The sequence below is a fragment of the Camelus dromedarius genome, chromosome 10 (assembly GCF_036321535.1).
Source record: "Camelus dromedarius isolate mCamDro1 chromosome 10, mCamDro1.pat, whole genome shotgun sequence".
In the NCBI taxonomy this organism is placed as follows: domain Eukaryota; kingdom Metazoa; phylum Chordata; class Mammalia; order Artiodactyla; family Camelidae; genus Camelus; species Camelus dromedarius.
In genome coordinates, this window is record NC_087445.1 from 71,145,380 (window position 1) to 71,169,879 (window position 24,500).

At 46.9% G+C, this 24,500-nt stretch overlaps 1 protein-coding gene across 9 annotated transcripts in view; it reads left to right on the forward strand.

Annotated features, from left to right (window-relative positions):
- RALGPS1 (Ral GEF with PH domain and SH3 binding motif 1) overlaps window positions 1-24,500 on the forward strand; it is a 259,983-nt gene that overhangs the window by 47,441 nt on the left and 188,042 nt on the right. For all 9 annotated transcript variants that reach the window (XM_064490524.1, XM_064490523.1, XM_064490526.1 and 6 more), the window contains one exon: window positions 2,554-2,604. In XM_064490524.1, the coding sequence (XP_064346594.1) occupies window positions 2,554-2,604 (51 nt within the window). The remainder of the gene's footprint in view (window positions 1-2,553; window positions 2,605-24,500) is intronic.

Here is a 24,500-nt window from a genome sequence, read left to right on the forward strand (position 1 = left end):
TCTTTTTTGGCCAAAGTTGAGAGGATAGAAATGGGAGAGATTCTTCTGGTAACCCTCTGATTGTGTGTTTGGGACCAGCCCATCTATTTTAAGTGTGATGACCTCTGTTACTATTTGTCTTCAGTAAGATACCTGAACACATTTTCTTATTTGTGGTCTGAGCAGGGATCAGAATATTTGAAACTTGGACCATCTAAAAAACTATGAAATGTACAGTCATTATTTTAGTAAATCATTTGGAAATTGAGGAGCAATCCTCTGACTGAAGGCAGGATGGAGAGGAAGTTTTCTCATTTTCACATTAGCAGAATTTTGGTTCTTTTCCTAAATGACATTGCAAACATCCTGCCGGTTCTTCTGGATTAGGAGTTAACTTGAACTATGGGAGAGATTTCCAAGGCCCTCTGAGCTTTCAGCTCAAATCTCCTGTTTTCACAAGGCCTTTCTATTCCCCAGGATGGCGGAATTTATCCACACATGAGGAGCACTTGGCTAACAATCTCCATGGGTCTGGCAGGAGAAATGCCAGTCTCTTTGCACTGCCCGGGACGGAGCTCTGGGCCTGTAGCTCTGGGCCAGACACACAGGCCCATGGGCCTTCAAGGCATAGAAGTCATTCATGTTGGACGGACGTCCAGTGCCTTCTTGCCACTGGAGGGTGGACCCAGCAGTGGAAGAACTCGGACTCCCCGGACCCTGGGGCCATCCACAGCCTCTTCTGAGCTTCCACTAGTGGTGGCTTTTCACTCTGTGCCCATGAAGAGCACCAGCCCCTTGGAGGGCCGAAGAGGCTCTGACGGGAGCTGCCTCGCTCATTTCTCTCCCCTGCTCAGCCCTGGCGATGTTATGTGTTGGCCTGCATCCTGTCTTCGCAGGAATCCAGTGATCTTGGACCTCCTGTAAATCGTGCCAAGAGGTGACCACAATTCTGCACCTAAGCCCTGGATTGTGGTTACAGTTGACCTACCATGTGTGTTGCTGTTTTTATTCAGTGTATTCTTGCTACAAGGCTTTTTCTCAAGACAATATTTGCTGACTTGATGTAACAGCCTTCTTTAAGTATTTTTTAAAGCAACTTTGAAGCATGGATATTCAAACAAATTAATGGTCACTTATTTCCTAGCTCAGGTATTGGGGCAGGAACCATAAGCTCATGTGCCAGTACATGTGCCCATCTATGTGACTTCTCTCTTGCCAAAATACATATGATATATAAAAATGTAAATATATAAACATATATATGATCTTTGTGACAATTCAAGAGGTGCAGAATGCCTGTCACCTAACAGATGTTCTCTCTGTATATGTATGTAGTATGTATATATGTAGGGGTGTGTGTTTGTGTGACGTGCTAGGCACTCTGTACCTCTTGTCTTGAATTTTCACAAAGATCCAAAAGATAAGGATTATTGTCACCATTTTCTAGATGTGGCACCTGAGGCTTGGAGAGGTTAATGTCATATGTCAAAGAGAATACTGCTGTTAAGCGATGGTGTCCAGACACACACCCCGGCCCCCTGGATTCCAGAGCCCACATCTGTTCACTGCATTGTGTCCTCCCAGATGCCTGCACAGTGGACAGGTGTCCTCTCATTAGTGGACATTCAAAGACTCTTAGCCCTCCGTTCCCTGGTCTGGCACAGAGGCCTCGGTTACCTGGTACCTGGCATCCCGTGTGACATACGGAGATAGGCAGGTCATGTGAAGTCAGCCCAGTCCATGCCTTGACCTGCAAAATTGTCAGCAACGGTGCCTTCTCTTTCTGTCATCTGATGGGCATCTAGCGATGGGAACAACCTTTTAACTGGGTGTGTGTTTTCTGAATTGACCAACTTAGTGCTTCTTAAGCTTGCTTCTTAAAAAGGACCAGTTTTTTCATTTCCAATCTTAAGGACTAATACTTTAAAAAAATACAATGACAATATCATGGGCATTGCTATAAAAGTTTCCAAATGCTTGCTCTCAGATTCTGTAGTTATGTCATTGTGGGCTGGTGGAATAAGCAGTTTGTGGTCCAACACTGGTCTGTGGGTGCATCTTGGATAGAATTCTACCATATAATTTAGAGGAGGCTTAGACTTCAGAAGAAATGTACACTTTCTATAAGCCACAATTTTAAAAAATTTTAAATTTAAAGTAATAGATAGTGTCTCTGTTTAGCTTTCAAATTTTTAATACTGTGTCTACAACTTTTTTAAATTGTAAAAGTAATTCATGCTTGAAATAAAAACTCAAATAGTACAAAAATATCCAAACTAAAAATGTTCCCCTTACTCTCCATCTCTCCCTCCAAGCTACTCCTGTCAATTACTAAGTTGGAAATTCATCTCACATTCAAGAAAGAAGGGTACGGCTCAAGATGCATGAAGAGGGAAGGGATGGGCGAGGCATTTTCAAAATTTACCCAGTTTTTTACTCTCTTCTACCTTGATTTTTATTTTAAGGGGGAAAGCATAACTTTTAAGTGTGTCATTACTTTGTATAGTTTCAAAGTCACATGACAGCTACTGTTGATTTCCAGTACTTTCTAACAGCAGTTCTCTTCTGTTGCAGAGCCAGATCACATTAATGGACATACCCGTGTTCAAAGCCATCCAGCCAGAGGTCTGTACCTTGTCCTTTACACTGTGCTGCTGACACCGTGTCTGGGAGGAGAGGGTTTAGTCAGCCACGTTAGAGTGGCCCAGTTTCTCTCGTGACGTCTCTATAACCGCATGCTGTCGATTTAAGCCCCTGTTGAAGAGAATGAAGGAACCTTCCATTGTCGAAGGTGCTCATTCTTTGAACCAGAGGTTTGTGCTCTCCAGAGGATGTGACCGTGTCTGGTCCCCTGTGGCAGGGCTGGGGGCAGTTGATGCCTGAGTCAGGCCTGGCCACACGAGTGCCTTTTCCCAGGCCACCCCCGCTGAGGATGCCGACTGTCAAGAAGGAGATGGGAGGGAAAGCTTTCTGGAGAGCTTGCTTTCTGTTGATTCCACATTCTGGTGGTTGCCTTGTTTCTGACTTCGAAGCCAGTTGCCACAGCAAAACACATATGTATATAAATTAAAAGCATATGTATATTTTTAGAAATGGCATATTTAATAAGGAGAAAAGAGTTGATTTTGGTCTTTGAAAAAGATTCCTGTAGATGTTTAGCAGTTGATAACGAGGCTTTACAGTTATTTCAGTCAGGGTTCTTTTTTTGTTAGCAAGTGATAGAAATCCATTTCAAGTAGCTGAACAGGCAGATGAAGAATTTATTACAAGGATCAAGGGGCACTTTCAGAACCTGTGGGCATTGGAGCCTAAGGGGCCAACCAGGACGCAAAACATCTCTCTGCTCCTTGCCTCGCCTCTGCGTTTCTCTCTCCTGCCTTCTGTTTGGTCTGCCCACGGGGTCCAACCCGACCTCCCCAAAGGGCCCACATGTTGGTGGTCCCCACGTAAGCCAGCTTCCAGACCTGGACTAGCAAGACTTAGTCCAGCCCTTCTGAGTCTTATGGCTAGTGCTGGTTCAGAGACTCGGATCAGGAGTATGTGGCCAAGACGAGCAAGCACAGCTGAGGGGGCCCAGCCTTGTGAGTGGGGTGCGGATTTCAGAGAAGAGGGTGGGGTCAGAACCATCCTGTGAGTTCCAGAACACTCCTAACATGATGCCCTTCTTACAGTGTGGTAGCTGTTATGATTTTGAGAAAGACAGCATATTTTAATACAAAGACAGACAAAGGATCCAGGCCTTCTGAGGGCTGGCATTCTCACCTGCTACAAATCAGGGGAAAATGAGTATTGCTCTCTGTGCTTAGCATTTGTTAAAGACGTGGCAGTGATTTGTACGTGCGTGCGCGCGCGCGCGCGTGTGCGTGCCCGCCTGCATGTATTGTGTTCATTAGGTTTGGGGGGCAGAGCTATGTTTGCTTTTGTGAACTGGCTGGCTTCCAGTCTTTTTCTGTTTTCTTCTAACGTGGAATTACCCATTCTTTCTTAACCAAAAAAAAAACCAAAACAAAACCCACGCAACTCACTACCTCTCGGAGCCTGTTGGGGGAGTAGTTGTGTGGTGGATGCCTTAGTTCTCAGCTGAATCCAGTTCTGTGTTCTCTGCTTAGCTCTGATGGAGCAGTTTAGAGGTTTGGATCTTTATTCTTTTTCCTGAGCATCAAGGAGGGCAGCGCAGCCTGCCATGAGTCTCGAACCCTGAACCCACGTGGGCCCAGGGAGGCCGGGATGGCTGCTGGGGCTGATGCAGGAGGGAAGGGGTGGGGAGTCCTTCAGAGGCAAGAACTAGCAGCAGACCGAGACTTCTCCCCAGGGCGCTGTGGTTCGGAAGGGACCGAATCCAGGGCATATCTTGTTTCAAGTTGTGACAAGACATGAAGGTCGAGATGTTTTGCTTTCAGGACTAGCTTGGAGCCATGGCTCCCAACCGTGGCTGCACATAAGAATCACCCGGACAGCCTTTGAAACACTGAGTGCCCAGACTCCACCCTAGACCGTTGAATCTGAGTCTCTGGGTTAGAGTCCAGAACATAGTCATCCCTGTTTTGTAGAAGCTTACCAGGTGATCTGATGCAGAGTGAGAATTAAGAATGAATTGCTTTGAGGTATCTGGAGAAACCCTAAACTTTTATGTCTTAGATCTATGATACGTTGGCTAAAAATGGAAGAGTTTGTTCCTCATTGTCACAGTCAAAACTGTGGTTAAAAGGAGCACCCTGGGAGCTGTCCCAGCTTTTCAGCTAGTCATTGTTGTCAGCAGACTGAAAACTGGAATTTTTCCCCTTGGTGATGCCTGCCACGTTATGGCTGGACCACCCCAGAGTTGGAAGCACATGAATAAGGGACAATTCTAAGTCTGATGTAGACAAAACTTTCCAGGAAGCAGTGGCCAGCATCTGAGAGCAAGATGGACACTGTGAGTGATCTGGACTTGCAGAAGACTGGGAAACCTGTGAGCTGGTGCCTTTTAGCCCTGGCTGTGCCTCAGGATCAGTTGGAGAGCTCTGTAAAAAGAAAAAAATCCAGGTGCCTAGGCTTCATCTTGGAGATTCTGATTCTGTAGGGTTAGAGTGGGGCTGGTTTCAATGATGTGTTTCAATCAGTTGTAGTCATTATTCTTTTTGATGCATAAATTATCCTGCCTTTAACCAATGGGAGCCCTTTCATGTTATCTCCTATATCCCTTTAACACGATCCCATTACTTTTTGATAGCTTCCTAGTTCTTTGATACAGTAGGTACTCCAATTTCCTGCTGAAGACCTGGAGTCAGACATTCCTCAGGGCACCTATTTCTTTTAGTGGAGAATAATATTTAGAACCACAGTCTGGGTGGGAGGATGTTCATTGCTACATTGTGCTGTTGCTTTTAGGCCTTTTTGCTGGACAGGGTGAGGAAAGATTTATTTTTTAAACAGAAAAGTCATGAGTTCATAATTGGGTGGGTGGTGGTATTTCTCCACAGTTCTTCCTTCCCTCCTCATCCTTGTCATCACTCCCCACCCCATGGACTTTGGGCTTGGCCCTGTGACTTGGGCACAAGTGATGCTGTGCAGGTGGTGAGAGGCATGAAGCTTCACCAGCCCTCTTGGAGCTTCCGCTCTGTGTGAGGTACCAGCAGCTGTTGCTCTTTTAGCCTGAGTACCCAAATGAGGACATTAGAGATGACCTGACCCTAACCCAAAGCCTGAATTCCAGCCTCACTTGACCCCGCCCGGGTGAACCTGGCGGAGATCAGCTGAACTGCAGTCACTCTACTGACCTATTAGCATGAAATAAATGTTGTTGCTCTGAGCCTCTGAGATTTCAGGACTGTTTGTTATACCACGTTATCAGATACAAATGTGACCGATAGATACAGTGTTGATCTTTCTAGTTCAAATCTAACATTCCAGGATTGTTAATTTAATTCCCTTGCTTTTTATATGTTTTTGTTTACACTGACAATTTTGGTTCTTAACAACAATAAATAATTACTTTTTTGTATTATCCCTTCATATATAAAATACAATTTAAAAATATTAATATCAATATTACTATTAACCACCCAGCTGCTAGTTAACATTTAACATTTCTTTGCAGTTCTCTTTGTCTTTAGTTCCTTTTCTTCTTATCTTCTCTCTCTCTTACCACTGACACACCCGGGTGGGCCTCCCTCCTTGGCTTCCCTGCCAAGATCCTTGAAAGCACGAGGACAGAAAAGGAGGTTATGCCCACTTGATTTGGGAGGGCTGCATCCTGAGACCCTGTTGTAATCCCAGTGCCTGGAACATGGTAGATCCTCGGTAACTATTTGTTGAGTGAGTGGAAAGTGAGTGAACCAGCGAGAGGGCAGTGTCGCTGCAGGGCCCTGTCTGGCTGTGCTCCGGCACACCGCCGAGGGGGTACCAAGGGAGGGGGCCTCATTACCAGCGTGCCTGTTCTGCGGTGTAACCACTTCCCCCAAAGCAAGGGTTTTGCCTGGTGAGCTCAGTCTTTGAAGATTCAAATTTCCAAATGCTGTTGATAACTGAGGGTGGAACTGTGGCTTCTGCTTGTTTCTGCAAGGGGGACCGCAAGAGCATCGGCCCAGGGCTCAGAGGAAGCCAGGCAGACGGTGAGTTAAGGATTGGCAGAGAGTAAGGAAAAAGGAAGTTAGTAAATGTGGGACCATAACTGCCCTGTTCCCTGGTGACTCTAAAAGTGACCGATTTGATCAAAAATTGGCGAGTCGTTGCAGATACAACTTTGTAGCATAATAGCCCACAGCTGTGTTTACCTTACTGGCTGTGGCCTAGAACCCATCACCACCATGGTGGGTGGGGTTGCAGGGCTGGGTGGATTCCTGGCTGCTAAGGCTGAGGATGAGGGCTCTGTCATGAAGGAGGTCTTTCTGAGGGGTCCCGGTGGCAGCAGCCTTGTGAGAGGGTACATTTTCAGGGTGGCATTTTGTCCCCACCAGCCTTCCCTACCAAATCTGTCATCCCGCCTCCCGGCCTGTGGGATGGAAGGCCCAACAGTTTCTCAGAGACCAGTTTGAACGTCAGAACTATATTTGTCATTAGCTTTCATGTGGAGTGGCATCAAGGGGGAACTGCTGTCCTTAGACTGTGCTGGAACTTTGCATGCTCTGTGCCTTGTTCCGTCAGCCCAGTTCTGTCCAAGCGGAGCTGCTGAGCCCACTAACCCTGCACGGTGTGCCGGAGAGCATGGACTCAGTCTGGCAAGGCTGGGGTGGAGTCCCAGCTTCACCCTTCCTGGCTTGGACTGCGGACAAGTTACTCATTCTCTTTATGCTTCAGTTTTCTCATGTGTAAAAAGGGGGAAGCCCTAATTTTTACCTTACAATGGGCGTGTAAAAACTAAGTACAGTGCTTGCACGTGCTAAGTTCCCAGTAACTTGTGGCTATTATTTCTCACAAGTGAATAGATTTGAATAGGTTCTGTGCATTGTGGATGCGAGATCATGCTCGAAAGAACATTCAGTGATGCCTGTGTGGGAGCCAGTGGCCAAGGGGAGGTGATACTTTAAGTAGCAGAGTGATTAAGAGCATGGTACTTGGAATCCTTCAGACCTGAGTTCACATCCTGGTCCCCCAGGGTAGTGGGGAGGCTGAGGTCTAGACAAAGACTTGCACCACGGTGCCCTGGGGGCCATTCGAAGACTGGACGGGGAAACTCGCTCTGGCACTGAGCCTTGAAGGCTGAAAGGGATCGCATATGCTGGGTGATGTGGGGAACGGAATGGGAGTTGGGAAGGGCATTTCAGACAGAGTGAATAACTCACTGAAAAAGCAGGTAATGTATTTAGTAAAGTTGAACACTACTTTTGGCACTGGCAGCCACAGAGAAGCAGAGGCGAGCCTGCTGTTCTGGGTTCTGTGCTCCTCAGGTCACCGTTGCCCGGGGTGTGGGTGTGCCCCGGGCTCACCAGAGGGCAGTGTGTCATTCTCTTGCTGACTGGCTGCTGGGGTGTGCAGGTCACAGAGGCAAGTGGATGGGTGTCCAGCAGGCCAGAGTGTGATGGAAAGGAACAGCAGTGGGCACCAAATTCAGTGAGATGGAAAGCTTCTCCGTGTGCTATGTTTTTTCCAGTCTTCTTGCTGCCCCTGCTGACGTTGCTCCATCCGGGCTGCCAGACTTTCCAGTAGTCAGTCTGACCTCCCCTCATGCACTCACACAGTCCAGCAAACGAACAGTAGACAAGAAGCACCAAGGAGGGAGTGGTGGGTAGGGATGGGCAGGAGGCAGAGCTTTATCTTGTTCACCTGGGGGATTCATGGAGGGGTTTCACAAGGGGAGTGACCTGGACAGGTCTGTGTCTTAGGACATTGGTTCTAACGGGCAGAGCTGACTGCAGTCAGGGAGATGGGCTTGGAGGCTGTAGCGTAGCCTATAGGGGCGGGGGTGGCCACAGTGGCGAGGAGGGGGCCTGGCTGCAGATCTGGTCGGGAGGCTGCCGTGAGAACTGAGACGAGAAGACACAGGTGAGAGAGGGATGGACTGCGCATTTGGGGAGCAGAAGCAAGAGCGAAGGACAGAGAAGGAGGCACAGGAAGTGGCCCTGAGACAGGAGGAGGCCCAGGGAGCCAGTGTCCTAGAAGTCGAGCAGGATGGTCAGCAGTGTTTTGTCCAGGGGATGGAGGCCTGGAGGTCATGGAGGGAGGATTTCAGAGTTCAAGTTTAGAGGTGGGGTCACTCTGGCGACTGTGCTTGAAGAGGTAATGGTTGTGCTTTTGGGTAGCTGAGGCAGGAGGTGAAGGTTTTTTCCGAGGGGAGGTTGAGGTACAGTGTGACCCCGAAGTGAGAGGGCACCGCCCAATTTACTGACGTCCCCAGAGATGATGACTAGAGAATGGGAGGAGGAGACTGAACCACAAACAAAGGCGAGAGCATCCTGGGGTCGGGAGCCGATGGCAATGTGGAGGGCAGATGGAGGTGCCCTTAAATGGCTCAGGGCTTCCCCAGAAGAGAGCTGTGGGCCTAGACTGGGAGCCTCATAAGGGAAGGAACCAGTGTCACCAGCACCTGCCACTTGGGTTCGAGGCACAGGCCACGCTGAGTGTCAGTGGAAGGCAGGCAAGGGGTGGTCCAGGTGGGCACGCATTCTCTGTCCTCGCTCCCCTCCTCACTGGGGCCCTGAGGAAACCTGGGATTTAAAGGGGAGGGCAGATGCAGTGAGAATGAGGAGGTGGGAGCCACAGTCACAAATGTTTTGGGGCAGCGTAAGCAGACAGAATTCTTGTCCCTGAGGGGTGTCTCTCTCGAAAGATTTTGTTTCACCCTTCCCCGAATCAGGACTTGAGTGCTTGGGGCATGACTGGCCTCGCATCTGCTGGTCTTCAGAGGGGCTGGTCTGCAGGAATGGAAGACTCCCCGCTGAAGTACACAGTTTCCTCTGGGCCACATGACACGTTGCCGTCCAGGAAAACACTGCCTGTGGGTTCAGGAACCTGACCCTCTGGCCTTTTGTCTGGATGCCGTTTGCCTGCTCTGAAGGAGCGAGCATTCCAGAAAGCAGAGGTCAGTGTTGGATGTCGGACAAACCCTGTGTGTCTTTGCTGCTCCTTGGAATCACAGCTTTGGCCCTGGGAGAAGGGAAGAGCATTGCCAGCAAGGCAGTTATTTGTAAGGAGGAGATCGGTTTTGCTGACATCATTAAAACCCCTCTCTCAGGTCACATGCTGGGTCGTTTTCTCAGACCATTTCCCTCTACTACCCCAGCCTAGCCTGAGTCACTGCCACCTCTCTTCCCATCACATCCCCCCACATTCAGTCCTGCCCCCAGCCTCCTCTCTGCTGCATCCGGAGACAGCTTTCTAAAGCCAGAGTCTGACTGCGTCCCTGTCCTGCCTAGAACCCACCCAGGCTCCCCACTGCTCCTAAGTTGCAGACTGGCCCCCTTTACCCAGCTGGCCAGGTTCTACGTGATGGGCCACAGCAGACCTTCTGGCTGCTGCCGGCCGCAGCCCACCGCTCCGTGCTGCCCTGCAGCCTCCTGGGTTTCCCCCGGTCTCAGCGCCTTCTCACATGCTGTGTCCTCCTCCTGGAAGGCTCTTCTCTTCCCCATCACAGGCGGCTCCTCCTCATCCCTCAGGAGACAGAGTGAGCAGCTTAGGGCTCGAGGCATGCAGATTCCCCTCATGTTCCCTCTCACCTCACCCTCTACTACTTCTCATGTACAGTACTTTTCACCGTTATGCTGCGATGCCATGACTCTTAAAAGTCTGAATAGTTAGTGTTTCAAGTCTGTATCCCTCCTAGATTATAACCTCCATGGATGCAGGGCTCATACCAGTACTGCTCACCCCGTATCGTGTGACCTGGCACAGTGCTTGATGTTATGTGTTGAATATATTTAGGGTGTAGTAGTAAAAATAATAATAGTAAGAGCCCATTGAATCCTCTTGACATCCATGCTGTACTGCCTCTCTTTGTTAAAAAAAAAGAAAAGCTGTATTAGGTAATAGGGGAGTGGTCCAGGTACCCTCCAGTGGGGCCAGGGGTGGGGAGGATGGCTCCGGGGCAAGGCTTTTCAGTGGCGATGTTAGTTAGCAACGGAAGCCTGAGCAGCTGTCTTTCTCATCTGTTGCTACTCTGAGTTTGCATTTGTTATTTGCTTCTCATTTCCTAGTAATTGCTCTATCCATTGTAATGATTTCTCGTTACGATGGAAACAGAGTGGAAAAGGGCTTTCCCCCAGCTCCATTCATGGTGGAGACAGAGGTTGGAGTCCCTCGCTGGGCCCCAGAAAAAGACCTGCCTGAAGGGTGGGGAGAGCCGGCTGGGGCAGGAGTCGGTCGGAGCTGGCTGCAGACGTAGGCCAGCAGCACATTTGATCCAATGAAACCAACACTTTGCAATTTCCAAACTCATTTTTTTCTCCCTTCTTGAAGGTGGGTATGACATTAGGGCTGGTTAGAAACCAAATTTCCTTTTAAATGAATTAATAACACAAAACAACCTTTGGTGAACAGCTGTTTTTATCCATGGAGACTTGGCGCCTGGTTGTGATTTTGTCTGCGAGGAAAACAGGGTTCGTTTGGACTCTTGCTGCAGGAGCAACTGCTGGATTCCAGGCAGTTTGGTGTGATGGGAGGCTCCCGCTTTGCAGGAAGATCTGCATTTGAAACCTGGCTCTGCTGCTGTCCAGCCAGCTGTGTGATCATGGCAGGTTCCTTCACCTTCCTGTGCCTTGTTTCCTTGCCTGTGAAATGGAAATGATCCCCATCTCATAGTGTTGTGATGCTTAAAGGAGATGGCATAGGCAAATGGCCTGGCACATGGCAGAAATTCAAGTTATGTCTCCTCTTTTGAGAGAAGTCAGTGATGTAATAAGAAGGAAAGCAATGACAGGCTAATAAATCAAGCTTAGAAGGGCCCTGGGTCCAGCAGTGTGTCAAACTCTCCGAGGAAGACCCTTTTGTCACTGCTGTGTTCCTTACTCCAATCACAGTGGCACATTATAGGATCAGTACTTGTCAGTACTTGCTGAATGAATGAGAAGCAGGTAGAAGAGCATTTCTTTCTGGGCTCTGGAGTGAGGAGGACTGGGTTTGTATCTGTGTGACCATGCTTAGGCCACTTAATCAATCTAAGGCTCAGTTTACATATCTGCACAATGGAGCTGATGATGTGACTGCCTCAAAAAACTGGACATGAGGACTGAGTGAGATTCTTTTCAGCTTTATTCAGGCATAATTGACATAAATAAACCGTGCATAAAGCCAGCAGTTTGATGTGTTTGGATGTATGTGTGTGTGTGTGTGTGTGTATATATATATATATATACACATTATATATATATATAGTCTTGTGCATATTATACACACATACATACATATTCCTGTGTGTATATATATATGCATACATATATATATTCCTGTGAAACCATCATCAAATCAAGACAATAAACACACCCATTGCCCAAGAAATCTCTTCATGGTCCTTGAAGTCCTTCCTTCCTCTCCACTCCCACCACTGTCTTCTTGAAATCAGGTAGTGTAAGTCTGTAAAATATCTTCTTCTATTTCAGAATTGTTTCGGCTAGTCTAGTCATTTGCATCTCCATAGGAATTTTAAAATCAACTTGTTAGACTTTACAAAACGTACTAGGCTATTGATTGTGATTGGGTTGAAACTGTAGATCAATTTGGGGAAAATTGGCATCTTAACAATATTGAGTCACCAGAACCATGAACACAGTATGTAGCTCTGTGTATTTAGGACTTCTTTAATTTATTTCAGTAATGCTGTATTCTTTTCAGTGTTTAGGTCTTACACACCTTTTGTCAGATTCATTCCTAAGTATTTCATTTTCTATGCTGTTGTAAATGTTGTTGTATTTAAATTAAATTCCAATTGCTCATTACTAGTTTAGAGAAATATGACTGATGTTTGTAAATTGACCTATATCCTATGACTTTGCTAAACTCACTTATTCTAGTAGATTTTTTTGTAGATTCTGTAGGATCTTATACACAGATGATGATGTCTGTGAATAACAATAGTCTAATGCCTTTCTTTCTAAACTAGATGCTTTTATTTCTTTTCCTTGTCTTATTCACTGGCTGTAATCTCTAGTACCATGTTGAGCAGAAGTGGTGAGAGCAGATATCCTTGGCTTGTTTCTAGTCTTGGAGGTAGAGTGCTCTTTCGTTGTTAAGTATAATGTTAGCCATAAGCTGTAGGTTTTTCATAAATGGATTTTATCAGACTGAGGATGTTCCCCCAATCCTACTTTTCTGTGAATTTTTGTCTGGAATGGATATTGGGTTTTATCAAATGTTTTCCCTGCATCTATTGAGATAATCATATGGTTTTTCTTTTTCAGTTTGTTACTGTGGAGAATTACATGATTGATTTTTGAATGTTAAACCAACCTTGCAGTGTTGTGATAAGCCCCACTTGGTCATGATGTAGAATTCTTTTTTTATACTGTTGGATTTGATTTGCTAAAATTTCACTAAGAATTTTTACATCTGTGTTCATGATGAGGCATACTGGTCTGTATTTTTCTTTCCTTGAAATGTCTTTTTCTGGTTTTACTATCAGTGTAATGCTGACCTCATAAAACAAGTTAGGAAGCATTCCTTCCTTTTCAATTTTCCAGAAGAGTTTATGTAGACTTGGTATGATTTCTTTTGTAAATATTTGGTAGATTTCACAAGCAGAGCCACCTGGAGCTGGAGTTTTCTTTGTGGAAAGGTTTTTGTTTTTTCCTTTTAAATAGACTATTTTTAGAGCAGTTTTAGCTCACAGCAAAACTGAGCACAAAGTACAGAGTGTTCCCGTATGCCCCCTGCCCTCCCACAATAGTTTTCCCCACTATCAGCGTCCCCATCAGAGTGGTACATTTCTTACAATTGAAGAACCTATACTGATACATCATTATTACCGAAAGCCCGTAGTTTACATTAGGGTTCACTCCTTGGTGTTGTACATTTTATGGGTTTTGAAAATGCATAATGATCCATTTTATGGGTAATGACAAATGCAAATTCTAGAGTATCATATAGAGTAGTTTCACTGCTCTAAAAAATCCTCTGTGGTCCACCTATTCATCCCTCTTTCTCCCCTATCCCCTGGCAACCACTGATCTTTTTAGAGTCTCCATAGCTTTGCCTTTTCCAGCCTGTCATACTGTTGGAATTACACAGTTTTATGGCCTTCTTTCACTTAGTAACATGCATTTAAGATTCTTCCATGTCTCTTCATGGCTTGATTAGCATTCCTTTTTGGCGCTGAATAATATTCCACTGTTTGTATGTATCACAGTTTATCCATTCACCTGTCCTACTAAGAGATACCTTGTTTGCTTCCAAGTTTTGTTAATTATGAATAAAGCTACTATAAACATCCAAATGCAGTTTTTTGTGTGGATATAAGTTTTCCTCTCCTTTGGGTAAATACCAAGGAGTATGAATGCTAGATTACTGTGGAAGGGTTTTTAACTATGAATTCAATTTCCTTAATAGATAAGGAGTATTCAGGTAATTAATTTTTTTAGTGAGCTTTAGTTATGTTTTTCAATGAGTTTGTCTATTTTATCTGTTGTTAAATTTGTTCCTAAGAATTTGTTCATAATATTCCCTTATCCTTCTAGTATCTGTAGGCTCTGTCATGATTTCCCCTCTCTCATTCTTAATACTGATACTCCGTGTCTCCTTTCTCTTTTCCTGATCAGTCTGGCTAGGTTTATCAGTCTTATTGATCTCCAAAAAAGAACCATTAATTTTCCCATTAATTTTTCTGTTGCTTTTATGTTTTCTAGTCCATTGATTTCTGTTCATTTTTAAAAAATCATTTCCTTTTTTCTGCTTACTCTGAGCTTAAATTACTTGCCTAGCTTCTTAAACTGGAAGCTGAGGTCAATGATTTGAGACCTTCCTGAATGTACCTCCCAAATTCATATGTTGAAATCTATACTCCCAAGGCGATGCAATTAGAACATGGGGCCTTTGGGCAGAGCCCTCTTGATTGGGATTAGTGCCCTTGTAAAAGAAACCCCAGAGAGCTAGCTCATCCCTTCCACTGTGTGAGGACACAGTGAAAAGATGCTGTCTATGAACCAGAAGGTGGGCCCTCAGCAGACACCCAGTCTACTGACAAATCCTGCACTTCCCAGCCTCCCAAACTATAATAAATGTCTGTTGTTTATAAGCTACTCCATTAATGGTATTTTTGTTATAGAGACTGGAACAGACTAAGACAGCGTGATACATATTTTTCATCCTGTTACTTTTCAACCTATTTGCATCTTTATATTTGAAGTGGGTTTGTTATAGCATATAGTTGAGTCCTGCTTTTTTATCCAATCTGACCAACTCTGCCTTTTAATTGAGGTACTTAGACTATTTATATTAAATGTGATTATTGATATGGTTGGATTTAAATCTATTCTTTTTTACCCTTTCCTCTTCTGACTTCTTTTTAAGTGTTTGAGCATGTTTCATGACTCTCTCTAATCTCCTTTATTGGCTAAATAGCTATAATCTCTTTTAGTGGTTGGTTTGGGGTTTATGAAATAAGTCTTTAATATATAGCGGTTTACTTTCATGTGATAATACACCATTTCATGTATAGTATAAGAACTTTACAACAGTGTACTTCTATTTACCTCTCACCCTATAATTCTTTGTAGCATTGTGATACATTTTACTTCCACATACATAATAATCTCTGCAAGACAGTCCCTGCATTTTCATTAAATAATTATCTGTTAAAGTCTACTCTATCTTAATAGATTTTAAAAAGTATACAGAGTAAAATGCACAAATCTTAAGGGTATAGCTCAGTGCATTTTTACAAAGTAACAAACCATGTAGCTGCCACTGAATCATAACACAAAACATACCAACACCCCAGAAGCCTACCTCATGCCCCTCCAAGTCATTAACTACCCCCAGATGCAATCACTGTTCTAACTTCTACCACTCCCAGTGTTTGTCTATTTTTGAACTGTATATAAATGGAATCATATTGTATATACTTTTTGTCTATTTTCACTTAACATAGTGCACATGAGATTTATCATGTTTGTGTGTAGCAGACGCTTTATCCTTTTTCACTTCTGTGTGCTATCCCATCTATTGTATGAGTAGACCATATTTTATTTATCCTTTCCAGTGTTGATGGATGTATTGGTTATTTCCAGGTTGGGGCCGTTACGAATAATGCTGCTACAAACATCCTTGAACATGTCTTTGGTTGGACATAAACACCATTTCTCTTGAGTACAATTTCCAGGAGTAGAATTGCTTGTCATGAGGAAAGTGTGTGTTCACTTAATTGATACTGACAAACTGTTTTCAAAAGTGTCATGCCAGTTTACATTCCCATCAGGCAGGGCAGGAGAGAGAGCAGTGAGTCCCATCAGTTGTTCCACACTTGCCAACACTTGGTATTACTGACAGTGAATGCAGAGCTCCCCACAGTGCATTTCCCTTCTTTCTGGGGTCTTGGGCCCTCAAAGCCTGGCTGCTTTGGTTGTTCTCTGAGATCTTTAAATAGCCAGGTTTTTGTTGTTGTTACTTAATCCAATTTTTATGGTTAATCTGATACTAGTTACTTTGTCACAGACAGAATCAAAAGCCTCTTTCTTTATTTTGGAAACTACTCTTTATTTTGAAAACTATCTTCTGCAGAAGAAAGTTATTTTTCTTAAATCATATTAAGATAGCATTCTACTCTGAAAGTGTGTAGATTGGATGAGATGCTACCACATAATCTGGTAACGACAGTTTTCATCATAACTATGTTATGCTGTCTAATATTTTCCCTTTGGAAGAAATTTATGAACATGCACCTTACATTTTTGCTTATGTACCTCTGTGTTTGCAGTGAACCTAGCTTAAGTCAGAAAATGTTGAATAAAAAGAGCGTAGTGGAGCTTACATAATCTTTGGTCTTAACTTTCATAACCAGACATGGAGGCTGTGGTGATAGGACTCTTGTCAGTGACCACATGACGCCTGCAAAGGGGAAGGAGCACCCACCTCCTGAAGATTCCTAGGGGAGGGGAGACCTTACTGGGGAAGAAAGCTTGACCCAGAAAGGCTGGACATTTTTCAAAGCTTGGACTTACCCCAACACAAAGCCTTGTTTTGAAATACCCTTTAGAACTGCTTATTGCATCGCTGAGCAAAAGAAGTTAGTCTGAGAGCAGAAAGCTTGGGGAAGCCGCCTATCCTGGACCTGACTGAGGCGGGCTCCGAGCGGAGCAAGGAGAGTGAGGCGGTTCTTGTGTGCAGTGATGTCAGTGCTAGCATATCCGACCCATCTTCTCGTCTTTTGAAGTAGGTCATGAAAAGAATCAGTAGCTGTGCCATTTCTTTAGAAATTTATTGCACAAACTGCTAATGATCATCTCGGTGCAACCAACTCCCGTTGCTCCCTCTTACCTGCATGTGGTCAGCATCCAAGAAGAATTCTCATATTGCACACCCCTTTGAGAAACTTCCAAGTCTCCAAAATGGCAAACAGTTTCTTTGCCAAACCAAATTTTGACTGAAGGGAATGTCAAGGCTATCTGTGCACAGATGAAGCATCTGCTTTGTCTGGCAACACATCTGGTTTTGTAGCTTTGATGAAGCAAGAAGGCCCACCTGCCCTGTGGCTGGGCCTCCCTGTGCCAGCGTGCACTGGTGTCAAAGACGGCAATTGTCCTGAAAGCCTGCTTGGAAAGTCTGCAGTTTCATCAGAGCTGAGACCTTGGGTTACTGCCTTCTCAGGAGGTTTTCCTGTGAAATGGAGCAGAACGCAGAGCTGCTTCGACTACCCAGGAGTTTGCTGGCTCTCTGAAGGGTAAGTCTTGAAGTACTTGACTGAACTTCAGACTCAAGTTTTACTTTTGTTTCCTTTGAAAGTAAAGGAAAACACACAAAACAGAGAAAGAGGAATTCATTCATGACTTGGCCCATGTACTAGATATTTTTGGCCATGTGAATGAGGCAAACCTTTCAATTCACCATTATAGATGTTTCTGAAAAATGGGCAGTTTTAGCCATGCTGCCCTCTAGAAGAGGAGACTGGGCTGGACAAGTCTATGAACTTTCTACTGCTGGAGAAATGTTTGTGCAGCCGGCAGTGGCGGACTCATGCTAAGTCCTCAGCAGCAGAAATCTGGAGACGCCTACAAGCACCGCACTTCTCTTTGGAAGGCTCCTTCTGCTCAGCAGAACATGCAGAGGGAGTGTGGATTCACAGGCCTTCCTTGGGGGCAACCCATCAGTGAAGGCGACCTTGACCTTGCTTTCCTCAGTGGGTTGAGAGAAAAGAGAGTGATGTGGTGTTGATTCAGTTGGCCAGCTCTTGGAGAACAGTGCTGGTCCTTGACGTCTGATGCTGGCTGACTCTCATCAGTGGGCTCTGGGAGTGCTGACCTGGTGTGCTGCGTCCTTCCCCTGGGAGTCAGCCCTCAGCATCTGTCGGTAAACCAAACAGTCAGGTTGACTGAGCGTCAGGGTGGCACGTGTCAGGGGGCATCAGTGTGTTGGGTGTCAAGGAGTGCTTCACAGTTCCAGCTTTGTGTGCAGTAATGGTACCTGTCCCTCTGTTTAGTGAATGCTTACTGTGTGTCTGTGATTGCCCTAGTAATCTTATGTGAATCGGACCACTGGATAGTCACAACAATCATATAAGGTAGGCACTTTAATTATCTCCATTTTCAGATGAGAAGACTGAGGTCAGAGAGGTTAATTGACCTGACCAGAGACATAGGTCTGGTCAGTGGCTGAGCCAGGTTCAAACTCAGGTGGTCTGGCTTGAGGGGCCAGATGCCAGCCACTGGTAGCTGCCTCTCTCGGGCCAGATGGCAGCAGGAGCCTCAGGGCAGTTCCGTGTTTGCTCTTGTTGGCACAGTTTGGATTTCTTTTAATACTTTTTAGGAAGTTGGTATTAATTATTTTGCTTAAAAAAATTAAGCATGAGAAATAATCTCTGAAAAGATTTTTCATCTAAATTTAACATAAAAATAGTGTACACAATTTCACGTAATTTTATTACTCACATTTTACTGAGGAGGGAGCCCATAGCTTTCATTAGATTCCAGAGGCCCTGAAACCCTAGGGCAGGGAACAAACCTGGTCTCTCAAATGCTTGGCGTGGTGCTGGGCACATAGTATCTGTTTAGTGAATTTTTATTGACTCACTGAATGAAAAGTTGGTGTGCTTAAAGAGCTGAACCTCCACCATCTGGAAAACTCACTGTTTCAAATTACTTTACATCCTGTAAGTTGATACAGGACACCACTCATTCAGTCAGCAATTAGTTACTCAACACCCGCTCTGGAGCCGGACACACAAGAGGGAACGAGTTAGGTTGTTAGGTGCAGTTGCTACGTGTTGCTTCTAGTCTAGGGAGGGAAGACAGACAGTTCAACAAGCACCTCTATAAGGAGCAGTCAGGGCTACTGTCTGGGGCGTTACACGTGCCCCAGGAATCCTAGAGGGAGCATCCAACTTGACCTGGAGTGGTGTGGGGGTTCAGGAAACCTCGTCTGAACAAATAGTGTGTAAACCAACACCTGAGGTACGAGGTGAAGGTGGTCAGGTGAAGGGGAGGAGAAGGAATGTTCCTGACAGAGGGGACAGCTTGTACCAAGGCCTGAGGTGAGGACCAAGACAGAGAGGCCAGAGGACTGAGAGTAACCTTGCGCATGGCTGGGTCACGGGCAAGTTCTGGGCATCTGGGTGGCTGCTAGAGGCCAGCAGATGGTGTGGGGTGGGCTGGGGCACTTGGGAATTTGGTTTTGTGGGTGTTGGATTTGAGGTGCCTGTGAGACACCCACAGGAGATGCCCAGTGCCAGGAGCATGAGAATGCAATTAGAACACTCCTTTCTCAGAAGGTTTAAATTGCACTAGTCTGTGGACCCAATCTGCATGCCCTCCAGCAGGATTCTAGGTTCTTAGGAGCTGCTGACCCTGGCCCTGTCTGTAGGAGGACCCTGAGGCTTGGGAAGGGATCTTGAGGGCTGACTTGCCACTGGAGGTGCGTTAGTAGCCAAGGTGTCCCTGGAGGTTGGGACAGTAGTGGGACCTGGGAAAACAAAACACCAGAAGGGGCAGCTTTGAGAGAGGTGACCCTAGTGATAACCAGAGCAGCCGGGATGGGGTTACGTTGACAGGAGAGGAGCCTCTTGAATAGGATCCCTGGTTGCCTAGAACCTTCCAGAAAAGAAGGGAGGAGTCAGGGCTCAAGCACCTTATCTTTGGGGAGCTCATGTGGCATGCTGCTTAGTAGCATGAGTTGTGGTGCAGACAGAGCTGAGGCCCTGCTCCACTACAACCTGATGTTCTTCATCTTCCTCTTTTTCCTTCCTCCCTTAATTGTTGTTGTTATCATCACCCAGCTGTCTCTCTGAGTTGGATGCAAACTGGTCTTGAATCTTGAATCCCAGTCTGATGGATTTAGGAAGGCCAGATCTTTCTCCAGATCCGTGCGAGTCCCTGGAGGCTTACCTCTAGCACATACATCATTCCTACACTGTGCTCCAGTGATGGGCAGCGCCTCTGCCAGTTCGTCCCGAGGGATCTGCCATGCGAGGTGCTAGGGAGCCACGGAGACTTCTTGGAAAGGGAGCCTTGGGAGCCACATTAACAGCTTTAACAGGCGCTGTAAGCGTCAATGTTTCTAAAATACCCACTGGATGTGCCATCATTGTCGGCCCCTTATCTGAACCCAGCCTCTTCCAGCCTTCCCAGTTCTTTGTTCCCCTCTCAGGACCACCCATCTCCCTTTGCTGTACCAAACAGTTCAGATCCTCGGCACCTGCAGCTCAATGTGCAGCCGTCAGGGTACTCAGCCAGACACAGTACCTCCATTGAGCAGGAGCACCCTTCATTATGGATTGTGGTTTAAATAGCCCCTTTGGGGTGGGCGGGAGGAAGGAGTCCAGCTTTATTATTATTTTTATTGATGGTCACAAATGCTTCTTTGCTCTAGGCCCCAGGGAAAGAAGAATTGGCACGTGAAATCTACTGAGGCGGTTGAGCTGTGAGCATGGATTTTGGTGTATGGCCTTTGAAACTGCCTGGCCGCTTGCTGCTGTGCAGCCTCAGGGAATTTGGTTCACTTCTCTGAGTTCCTGAACCTCTGAGCCCAGGCTGGCTTTCCCTTCTTGAAAATTCCGCACGCTGGATCATGTGTCCCTAGGATGCCTGTGCGATGGGATGCTCCCTTAGCCTCCACCCTTCCCACTTCTGAAGGATTAGCTCACAGCTCTGATTTCATTGATATTTAACTATGTAACCCATCTGGAGGGAAGCATCGAAGCAAAGCCGCTTGTCAGAAACTTCAGCAGAGTCCAGACTCCCTTGGAGTTGGAAGCCAGGTCCCAGGTCTATGGTTCCTGGCTCCTGACTCTTCCAGGGAGGTCCCTGGATTCCTGTTTGATTGGTTTCCCTGAGAAAGGGGCTTTCTAAGCCTTGGCCTCCACCAGGCCTTCCCTCCCCCTCCTCACCCTTTCCTTCATGGAGGCCACCCAGACTGACGGGCTGTGAGAACAGAGCAGTGGGAGACCAGGTGAATCAAGATGTTTTCAGTTTCAAGTAACAGAAAACAGCTCAAGCCAGCTTGACAAAGGGGAATTTGCCAGTAAAAAGGGGAGTTTGCTGTAAGCCCCAGGGGGTGTCATGTGGAACCTAGAAGTCAAGAGAGGCCAGAATCTGGTCTGGAAGCCTGACCAGACTCTCGTCTTTCCTCTCTCCTCTGCCATCCTCAGCCCCCTTCCTTGGGGCGGAGGCTGGATTCCTCTGACTCCCTGCCCAGAGCCCTCTTCTCTCTTCCTCCATCTATAGTCCAAAGTCATACGTGAGGAATTATTAATGGCGCAGTGGGGGTCAGGTTCATGTCATTCAAGGTAGCTACCCCTATGATGGGGTTGCGGGCCAGGAGCAGTTCCCAGAGAAGTGGGAATGACCAGGAGCTGGGCAGACACCCCCAACATGTGAGTAATGGGGAACCGTGTCCTACAGTGTCCCCTTGTCCTAATGTGTTGTTTATCTCTTGGGGACATTCTTGCTCCAGTCAGCACCTTTCGTGTTCATACTGTGTGGCTTCTGAATGGAGCCTGAGAAGGTGGAGTAGGGGCCTGGGGAGGAGCTGGTTAGATGAGTGATGGCTTCTGCACATTAAGCCCTGAAATGCTCCATGTTTAGACAGCCTTTATTTGCACATGGCTTAGGTCAGATGTGGGACACTCAGCCATTAAGAAGTGAACACTCCTAGCTATTTGGGGTAAGAAAGATCCCCTTATGCAGGAACTCATTTTGCATGTTAGTAACTCTTCCTGTGGTCTCTGATGTGCGCCTCCTCGGGGGATGAAAGTCGGCCTCTGGAGGACCCAGACAGCCGGGGGCCAGTCTGGGCCATCTGGGTTGTGTGGAGTCTCCCCCAGACCTCCTCTGGGGTGGAAGGAGTCCCAGAGCTACCGCGGTCCCTTCCCCCTGGGTGGTCATGGCAGTCTGGCCAGGATGGGCGCTCTGCCTTGGCTGGGCAATGAGGGGTCTACCCTGGGGGCTGGGGATGTGTGTGGTGTCCCCAGATTAACAGCCTGTTTTTTACAGAAGTACTTTTCCTCCAGACACTTAGAATTCGGTAGTGTGTATTAGACAAATTATATCTCAACTGGAAAAACCTAATTGCATTTTAAATCCTTTATTTACCTCTGTCTGATACTTAAAAAGCCATTTTGGTAACTTCTGACTAGGTTTGTACCTGTATGCAATCGAGACAGTTAGGTTGATGTTTAAAAAAAAATGCTGTTTAATAGGAGTTTGCATGCCAAGGTTGAGGCTGAATGTCAGAGCATAAAAATGGGTTGATGTGTAATGGGGAGGTTAACAGGCAGTCTCCTTGCCCTGGCCCCCCCTCACCGAGTGGTCCTGGCAGCCCCTTCCTGCCTGTCAATATTTGGGGTTGCCTCACTGGCACATCAGCACGGGTGAGAAGCAGCCAGGTGATTTTATGACCCATAAATGCAAGCACCAGACATGCTCCGAAATTCATTAGTGTTTGCTTGTCATTACAAATAGCCTGGGTTGTTTGCCTTCCGACTAGACGGGCAGACAGTCAGGGCCCAACTGCAGGGCGTGGGGGGCTCTGAAGCTCGGACTTTCTTGGGAAATGAGAGTTTAAGGCTAAGTTGAAATTTATAGGCTGGAGATTGTTTCTCTCTCTTGAGCTTAGGTCTTGAAAGTTTGACTCTAGATGTAGATTGGCTTTTCCTTCAGTGGAAAATATGAGATTCTTGGATAAAACCTACTCATAAAATGAGCTGTGATCTCTTGGGTTTTTTTCCCCTCTTTTTCCTCTTCTGCATCGCGGAAGAGCTTTTTGGAGAAGGCAAGTCTCTTAAAATGTTACGCCCAGACCCTTCCCCGTGCAGCAGAACTTGCACGTCTCTTCCCAGCCCTGTCCCACCTTACCAAGCGCAGTCCCACCCCTTGGCCACTGTTCCCTCCTCTTGGACCTGGGGCACTCAGAGCTCAGCCTGTGGCCAGCCCCTGCCGACAGCCCTGCACTGAAATGGGGTCCATTTCAGACCCCAGGTGACCCTTTGAGGTGAATGTGAGGCTGTGGGAGGCTCTGAGCCTCTGCCCTCAGGTGTGGAGGTGGTCAGAGCAGCGATGAGCAGTCTTGGTTGAGTATTTGCTGAGGTCAAGGTATAGGCCGCCCTCGGGGTCTGAGCCGCACCTGGAGGAACACAGACGTGCGAGGGCGCCAGTGTCTGAGGTCTCTGATGGAATTGTAGATCTGAACGTAATTAGAGGAGACGTTATTGCAGGTGGTCCTCACGTGACTTGCTTAGGCATTCCTGGGCCTTCAGGGGATGGCGGGTCCCATGCTTACCTTTCAGTTGTCCAGCACATACTGAACAGGCATGTGCCATGTGTGAGGCTCCCTGCCTGGTGTTTCAGGGGACTTGGGGATGAATGAGGAATCCTTGGTTTAACAGGAAAAGTAAGAAATATATGTAAATAATGACAAGGGCCACACTGAAGGGAACAGACTAAGCACTGCCTGGGAGCGGGGCCAGTACTTGTAGCCGGGGCAACGGGTGAAGCATCCTGGATGGGATCCTGTTTGTTCATGGCCTAAAGAGATTGGTCTCATTTGGACACAAGATCAGTAGAAAGGACATTCCAGGTAGAGGGAACAGCTTGAACCTGGTAAGGCAGTTGGGAAGAATGTGGCCATGTACAGGGGCCAGTAAGCAGATTGGTTTGGCTGGAGCAAAGGAGAGGTGAAGGGCATTGTGGAAAATTAGATTAGAGAATAGGGTGGTTCCGTTGAGGAGACCTTGAATGCCATGCCCAGGGCTCTTGGGACTTGGTTCTGCAAGCACTGGCAGAGCTGTGCCTCCTTCAAGAAACAGAAAAGGCCACAGCCAGAGTTACACAGGCCCTCTGGCCATAGTGTGTCCTGAACCAAACCCATGAATCCTACAGTGGTCCACCACCTCTGGGGTGGCACCTCTGCCCAGCTAGTCAGACCAGACACATGGTGTCTGTCATCTGTGACTCCTGTCTCTCCTGTGTTCTCTGCTCCTAGTCCATCCCTGTCCCTGTCACCCCTGCTTCCACCTGTCTTTGTCCCTGGAGCCACCTCCAAGGTCAGGCTGTCCTCTGGCCTCCTCAACTTCCACGCTTACCTCCCTGTGGACACCTCCATACCCACTTCTGCCCCATCCTGCTCCATCGCCCCCCTCTGCAGTTTTAAAATCACTGTCCACATCACTGAGCTTCTTCAAGATTTCCACTGGCTTCTGCAGGCCACATGAGACCTGGCTTATCCCTTCCCGTCCAGCCCTCCTTCTGGCCCTCTCCACCCACTCCCTGCTCCCCTTGCTCTGGCTTCCTCATAGGGCCTCGGGTCCACCTCAAGGCCTGGGCACTTGCTGCTCTCCGCCTGCCGTGCCCTCCCTCCATGCCGCTCCTTCCTGTGGTCCAGCTCACTACCAGTCCCTGCTCCCCAGCTGCGCCAGCCCCTGTCACGCTCTGAGCTCGTCCTTAGGCACCTAGGAACACATTCATAATGAATGG